The sequence below is a fragment of the Amia ocellicauda genome, chromosome 11 (assembly GCF_036373705.1).
Source record: "Amia ocellicauda isolate fAmiCal2 chromosome 11, fAmiCal2.hap1, whole genome shotgun sequence".
Lineage (NCBI taxonomy): Eukaryota > Metazoa > Chordata > Actinopteri > Amiiformes > Amiidae > Amia > Amia ocellicauda.
In genome coordinates, this window is record NC_089860.1 from 18047035 (window position 1) to 18055622 (window position 8588).

General features: G+C 34.1%; 1 protein-coding gene across 1 annotated transcript in view; it reads left to right on the forward strand.

Annotated features, from left to right (window-relative positions):
* The window catches only part of pdgfrb (platelet-derived growth factor receptor, beta polypeptide), a 37263-nt gene extending 31913 nt beyond the window's left edge, over positions 1 to 5350 (forward strand). The window contains exons 20-23 of the mRNA XM_066716786.1: positions 1050 to 1149; positions 1286 to 1391; positions 1474 to 1712; positions 2235 to 5350. Of these exons, the coding sequence (XP_066572883.1) occupies positions 1050 to 1149; positions 1286 to 1391; positions 1474 to 1712; positions 2235 to 2370 (581 nt within the window). The 3' untranslated portion in view covers positions 2371 to 5350. The remainder of the gene's footprint in view (positions 1 to 1049; positions 1150 to 1285; positions 1392 to 1473; positions 1713 to 2234) is intronic.
* Positions 5351 to 8588: the final 3238 nt, after the last annotated feature.

Consider the following 8588-nt stretch of genomic DNA (forward strand, 5'->3'; position numbering starts at 1 on the left):
TTAAACACATCATGTCACTGTAGAGGGAAGCTGCCCAGTGCCAAATGTAATGTATCATCTAAGCTTCCGTCTCCAGGGAGCTGTCTGGTTTCAATTCAGGGTATTTCCTCATTGTCATTGAAGAGCCAATCAGAAGTGTCTAACTGATAGAGACTCAGCTATGATCTTCTCTTCAGTAAATAAACAGTAAATACAAGTTTGACTGTCTTAATATTATTATTATTATTATTATTATTATTTGTTAAATGCATGTTTCAGCTGATATAAGACATAGAGCACAATACTTATCATGTATGTGCCACAGTTCAAACATGGATTTATACTTTTTCCTTGTTTCCTACGCAACTCGAAACAGGAACTTCTTATTGTAGAACTCTTTTAACACATAATGTCAGAAGGCATTAACCCAGCTTTAACATGTTCTAGATCCCTTCAACATATAGATTTTTGTTTGTTTGTTTGGCAATACACACCTTGTATTATAGAATATCACATTGCAAAATATAAATTAAAAATACACTATAAACGAAAAGCAATACACAATATCATTACAAACTACATTTCAAATTCTATTATGATAATTACTATTTTGCATTTAGTTGCATTTATATTGCATTTATTTTACATTACATTATCAGATTATTTTTTATTAAGGTACAGTATATTTCAAGATCACTCAGTGTCATTATGTTATTCTATACACCCCAAAATGCTTGTTTTGTAAGCTCTCAAATGCCAATTTCACTATTCCAGTTTCTGTTGTCTTTCCCTTTTCTTGTAAGGGCCAGATTTAATTTAGTCTCAAACTTTGTCTAATTGGAGGTAACACTTTATTTTGTAGTATAGTGAAGCCATACACTGATTCTTTCACAATTATTTAACAATATTCAGGCTTTTCTGAAAATAAAAGCTACCTTCAAGCTTATCACAATATAAAGTGCCTTTCAAGTTTAGATCTTCTCCAAAAGATATCAAAAACTATTGCGAAGACTTTCTAACAATCATAACTTAGAGTTAGCCGTATTGATCTGTGCTCTGTCTACTTCTAGGAGGAACGCCATATCCTGATCTTCCCATGAATGATCTTTTCTACAATGCCCTGAAGCGGGGCTACAGAATGTCAAAACCTACTCATGCAGCCGATGAAATGTGAGTCTCTCCCTGCGGATGTTTTCTTCTTTTCACCGTATCCCATTTCTCTGTCCCATTTTGATTCTTCTTTCTTATTTATTTTTACAACATAATAAAATAACAGAAAAAAAACAACAGCTATACTTTCTTACAGCTATGAGGTTATGCAAAAATGCTGGGATGAAAAATATGAGACGAGACCTGAGTTCTCATATTTGGTTCATACCTTGGGGAACATGTTGACTGACAGCTACAAAAAGGTATTTTGTCTAATTGAAGTTGTATTTATTTATTTTCTCCCTATTGAATGTCTGTTCTAACTTGTTATCATTTGCAATTCAGAAATACATCCAGGTGAATGAAAGCTTCTTCAAGAGTGACCACCCTGCGGTTGTGCGCACAAAACCTCGAATCTCTGGGAGTCCGGTCTCTCTGTTGCACTCCGATCTGGAGGCGAGGCAGGATGCTGTAGGACAAGAAGCCCCAGCCTCCGATAATGAATACATCATCCCCATTCCCGACCCCAAACCAGAGGAAGATTTGGAAGAAAACGGAGACACTGAGGCCAGAAATACCACGAGGTAATACATTAATCAAAAATAGTTGAATTTACAGTCTGTAGTTTTTCCTCGCTCTCTTTAGGGGGGAAGCAAACCTTTTGAAATAAGTTTGGGATGATGAAGCAACCACAAGAAAAATGCCACTATCAGCAAAAAATGTGACTCACGGGGACATCCTATTTTGCCCAATGTTGCCCAAACGGTTCCTTATTCATTTAATGAATTAATCTTTGTTCTTGTGTATGTAGCACTGCTTTAGTGATCAGGCAGATGGGTTTATTATTTTACTTTTATTTGGTTTCAATTCATAAAGATTTGATCACAAGTAAAATCATTTGAATTAGATAAGTATCTTCTACTTCTATGGTCTCAGAGAAGGCTCCCAGCAGGACACACAGAATTATTCTAGGCCTAAGTGCAAGCATTGTCATGAAAGATGGAAAAAGTGTAGTCTTTGTTTGCCTGAGGATGTGCAATAGATGTGTACCGATTTCACTGATTCCATTGTAAGTTAAAATGTAATCCTTTTTTCTCCATGGATAGCTCTCAGGACCCAAAAGAGATGGATGCAGTTTCTGTCTCTGCTGAGACATCAGTCACAGACCCCGAGAAAACAAACACAAGTTCATCCCAAGAAGAGGAAAAGACAGAGCCCGAGGTAGAAGACAGTTTCCTGTAACATGAAAACTTTTTTAGAAATAAGTGTGAAATAACTTCCAACAGTTAGATACAAGGCGGTATACCTGGTGTCAGATCTCATCACCTACTACATTGCACTTTTCAAACATCAAAAGACAGTTACAGAAGCTGATCTCATTTTTACCTCTAAAACCGACCATGTATGCTATTTTATATGAAAATATCATTTATTTTCATTGTATTTTTCTGCCTGTTAATGTTTCATCTTTGAAAATATTTGAAAAAAAATATGCTTTTGGAAAAATGGATGAAGTATGAATGTATTTGCAGTTTTATTTTGCCTGCTTAACCTGTTCAACAATATTTCAGATAAAAATAATTCAAGTGTATAAGGACAGGCCACTACGTACAGCTACGGCTAAAAACTCATCAGATACATATTGTTAATATTCATTTACTAGATTATCCAGCAGTAACTATTCAGCCGATCATTAGCACTGCAAACCAACTGCTTATTGCATCTATATAATTAAACATGTCTACCATAATATATATTACAAAAACTACAAACCTAAGGGTATGAGATATTTTTATTACGTTTTTAATTTGTATTTGTTGTAGATTTTCTGATGCTTTATGCAATCCCTGTCAAAATGACAATATGCAATGACATGGACATGATTTTCTCTTTCTAGTAACATCACCAAGGTACTGTGAGGTACAACACATTATTTGTAGTAGCATTGACAGATTTTATTTTTATTATTATTGTTTTTGTCTAGTATAAATGGGCTTACACTAACATAGTTTCATCAATGAATATGTATTTTGCAAACAATTATCCTACTGCATTGCTGTGTCACTACCCAACAATCTTACATTACTATCATATTTTTAGGTCATAAACATAGTAACATAACTAGCATAAGATAAAGCTAAATATTAGTCAATTGCATAGATTTTACATATATACATGTTATATTAACTTTTAAAACTTACATTTACCTTTTTCTATAAAAGGGACATTTTTTTTATTGTCAAGTTACATGAAAAGAACAAAAAATAAAGGTTCTAGAATTCAGAATTTGAACAACTGCATAATATGCACACTGAAGTCTAATATGAAGAAAAAACCTAAATATGAAATACTACTAAAAAGAAACAAACTCTTTGTAGCAAATTTGCACTTTAAAAATTCTTGCCAGAGGATTCTTGTGGAAAGAAAAACTTCATGATCAAATCTTCATCAGTGTTTAAACTATATTTGATGTCTGTGTGTATACATACACACACAATATTTTGCAATGAGTATGTGTGTTTTTATAATGGATTTAAGATAGGTACTTAAAAAGTGATTAATCTGAAATCACTTCAAACTTCTACATTATACATTGTGTCCACGTTTAAGCCTTTGTTGAGTCTTTTTTGTTGTTCTCAACTCGTCTTCCAAGGTACAACATAATATAAAATACACGACTACAGGTGATAATCTGCATGCATTGTTTTTTTTTTACTCGCTGTTTAAAGAGGCTGCGGATTTCTCATCTCAACTCAACCGTAACCAGTACATCATGACCCTCACAAGATGATCGCTATGAAATCAATTTCCAAACAAAATTATAAATGCCATAATTGTTTTTCCAAATATATTGAAGAAGGCTTTATAGAGATCTATTGGCTCAACAGGCTATTTCTGTTTAAACTAACATATATTTGAGACATATATAGAATTAATTTTCTTTTCAATTTCACAGTTTTTCAGGGAACCTTTATACCATGTGCATTTCGTCAAGGATTGTACTGAGTTGTTGATATTTTAGACTGTAAAATGTTAAATTATTATGGAATGTATCGACAAACTGATGACCAGTTGTTATGTTAATGACTAATTGTTGTTGTAATCATTTCTCAGCTCTGCATTCAATATGCACACATTCCATTTAATAAACCCATAATTGTGAAAGTCTTCCACAGATTGATGAGAATTTAGAATCAGGTTATGTCTGGCTCTGCTTACAGTTTCAAATAATAGCAGTATAACTGAGAATTATAGGTATATATTTGCTTAACTATGATTGTTTTGTATTTTATTTTTTGGAAGGGGGGTGGTACATTTTTATTTTCTTCTTTGATTAACTGGGACATTGATCAGCCAATGTACACTTCACTTCTGTCAGGAATGGCTCAAGGAATATTTTTCAGGAAATATTTTTAAATAGCTGGAGAAAATGTGAACAATACATGTCTTTATGCAGAACCAACTAACTACGCAAAACAAATGTGGTCTGTGACTCAAAATATTAATCATAGAGTCTAGAACAGCAACTCAAATTGATTGGACACTATTTTAAAAATTCAAGAGGAACTGAGGCGTCTCCTTCTTTCCCCGTTTACTCTCTGAACACCAGTGTATTACGAATATCTGTCTGTAAATGTAACTTCTCCAAACCTTTTCTCCAAAGTCGCATACCACAAACCACCAAAATCTCTTGAAAGTCCATAATAAAACAATATTCCTTAAAATGTTTTCATTTTTTCTGGGATAATTTTGATCTCTCTTTTGCACTCATGTAAGAAGTACACCTATACATTAAAAAAGGAGAGTGTTTTTGTCTCTGTTACACTGTGTTGTTTCTTGATTTTACAATTAACCTTATCTGCTTTTTTAAGTGGGAAGTGAGAACTGGGATTAAAGTGAGATTAAAGGCTCTGAAGTCCTTGTTTATGACTTCAAAATCATTAATTAGACTAAAATCCATCTGAGCCATTTTCTTAAAATGTTTCACTTTTTTTAAACAATGATTGTCTTCTCCAGGTACTTTTAATGTTTGTTTGTTTTTTCATTTAAACTGATGTAAAAAACCAGATACTCCATATAAAAACCATGTTCATACAGGCTGTGGTACCAAAGATGTATGTTTAGTGTGTGTATTCTTATATTTTGCATTGTACTGAGCTATAAAAGTTTGTATATTCCTGTTCAGGGCATACTTTATAACAAATAAAAATATATATTAGTATTATTATTCTCTGTTTGTTTTTTTTCCCTATTTGATATCACTTTAATCTCATTTTGATAACAGATAGGAACTGTGGCAGATGTATAAATGTTTTCATTGTCATTGTGCAGTAAGTATGAGCCTCTTCACATTCACAACCAGCAAATAGATATCGTTCAAAGAACATAAGAGTTTGCAAGTGTTGTCCAAAACTCTAACGAGTTTTTCATTCACAGAAACTGATTCAAGTATATATGCAATGTATGCATCAGTGGTGTCAGGACTCGTAACGGGGAGGATAGAGGAGTGTAGGATCCAATAGCGGTCAAAGACTCTAAACAGCTTGAAACTGGAATCCAGCTTACAGTAACAAGAGGGCTAGGCAAAGGTATAGCTGGGGTCACTGGCAAAGGGTCGATCGATCTGGTGAACAAGGCAAACTGGGAAGATCCGGAGATGAAAACGAAGAGAAGGCTGGGGTCCAAACACTGGAACACTGGGAACAAGAAAGACTGTTCCTTGGCAAACAAGACTTCACATTGAGTGAATGGAGCAATGGAGTATATATACAAGGGATGATGAAATGGGGAACAGGAGACAGGTGGAAATGAATCAGGGATGATGATTGACTGATTGGGGTCCTGGAATGGGATCTAGGGCTCTGGTAACCTCTGGTGGCGAAACAGGGAATAATCAGGCTGTGGATGTTACAAGTGGCAACTGGTGGCCGACATTGTTGGGTGTTCACACTTCAGGGGCCACCCTCAGTGGTAGATGCATTATCTATTTCTCAAACATATGAAAAGAAAGAAAGATGAAGATAGACAAAGATAATCCGACTTAAAATTAAAATTGCAATACGGAAACAGCTTAAGCCTTTTTTGATTTGCAAAGTAACACTGCAAGACTGACAGACAAAGTTTGGTGCAGTATGCATTTAGCCTTGGTTATTGCCCTCCTTATTAAAAAAAAAAAATATATATATATATATATATATATATATATATATATATATATATATAACACATTTATCTAATCTAAGTATACAGAATAGCCTCCAAAAATGCTTTGTTGTTATTAATACTTAAGTCTTATTTCTCCATTCTTTCTTGAGTGCTGGAAACTGATGCATGGCAGTCGGCTCTGTCAATAAATGCAAATCGGGGGACAAAGGAAGTGTTTATGCAGTCTAGCGCTCGCCTCAAGGGACTACAGCTCAAAGGTCAAGTAATGTCAAAAATAAACACTGATGTCATTTGTTTTCAATGAGAACCGTTGCCTTAAATCAGATTTAAGTTTTATATATTTTGAAAACAAACAGAAGAATATAGAGTGTACTTATACAGAACACAAATACATATTGGCTGCCTTCTTCTGTATGTATACTATGTGAGTTTAAAGGCCTGGCTCTCAACCATTCAGTTTTGCTTTCATGTTTACACCTTCCTGAATTCCAGTGGACGTCATTTTGCAGGATAGGAGTTGAAAACTGAAATAACATCACTGACAGCAGGGATGGTTGTACCTCTTCTCTTTGTCTACATTTGAAACACTTATACATAGTCATACCTCTACTTTTGCTGCCAAGCTTCTCCCTTCACACAAAATAATATTGATACACGTCCCTGATTGCAACAGTACAATTATATACAATATTATGTTAATGTAACTGAACATTGTATTTAGCTGCATTCAAATGTCATATATATGCTGTTTTCAAAAAGTAAAATAAATGAATGTGTTAATTAAAATGCAGCACAGTTAGGTTCAGTATTCCTAGAAACCGTATGATAGCCTTGAAGGTTTAGAAAGCAAAAGAAGAAGTGACCTGGGAGCAATGCATGGATGAACACGGGAAGGGGCATGGCTTCACTATGGCATCCCACACAGGGACCTATCGGCATCTTCGACATAAATTCAAAGACCTCCCACATGTATGGTACAATGTCCCATACTACCCTGGTGGCTGTTTTCTCTGGCAAAGAGTTTGCCACCATTAGCTGACTCTGATTATACCAAAAATGTAACAAAATCTACCATCTAGTGCAGCAGCTCTCCAATAAAGCAACAAGAAAACATTTTTCTATAAATTGATTAGGATCCTCATGTAAATTGTTCATTTTCTATAAAAATCAAGATTAATAGGTTTTTACTGATTAGAGATTTACTTAACAATGCAAAATACATTATATTTTAAACACACCGCAAAAGTACTAAATTGTCTTTGATCAGTCATATCAAATTGACCATAGGAATACTTTTCTCTTTTGGTTCTTTGCAAGATGTTGTTCACAAGAATAATACGTTCCTTCTGTACATGAGGCTACATTTCTTTTATAACCGTGAGGGATGCACTATGTTGTAAAATAGGCCAATGTGGGAGCATTTGCCCTGAAAAACTTTTGATTCCACACAAAATCAAGGCAAACAGTGTTAGCTTAAAACTAGACTCAGATCCATGTAATCAGTTTTACACATTTCATGCTGTAGATCATGTTCTTGGATCTAAACCAGTTTGATGTGGATGTCTCTTTCGTGCATTATACAGTTCTTGTATTTTATCTTGGTTCTAATATGTAATTTCTTAGAAATAATTGTAGGTTAATAATAAACATATAAGTTTGGATCTTACAGAACACAAAATAATTGGTTTGATGGATAATATGCCAATCAATCATTGACTGTCTTCTAAGATCTATAGATGCTGTAATTATTAATTATTTTCCTGCTGAATCTGCACTCATTATGCAATACCTAATATTATGATGAATACATTTAATTTAAAAATATAAGACACATTCTTATGAGAGAATTATTCTGTGGTTGAGTCGGAGAATGAAGAGATGAGCTTCTGAGAAACTGAAGCATTTTAGATTCGTAGGCAGACATTTATAGCAAAAAGACGTGTAATTTTTTATCCCATATTTCTCCATCTGTGTACTGTATCTGGTTTATGGTATATTTGTGGTTCACCAAGTATCACTACCTGCTCGTGTTAACCAGCAGAAGTGGTGGACATGAAAGACATGATGGTTTAAAGAAATTATTAACATCAAGTGAAGCAGCTACAATATGCTACAGAATTATAAAAGGTAAATTAACATGAGGCAAGAATTTACTTTTGTTGTTGTTCAATTAGTTATTGCTTAAACAGTTAAAATATTATTTTCTCTTGAAAATGATCGCTGTTGATGCTAACCTTTATCGACTTTGAATCAGTGTTATCTTGCTATCTCAGTGGGGGGGGGGGGTGATTCAG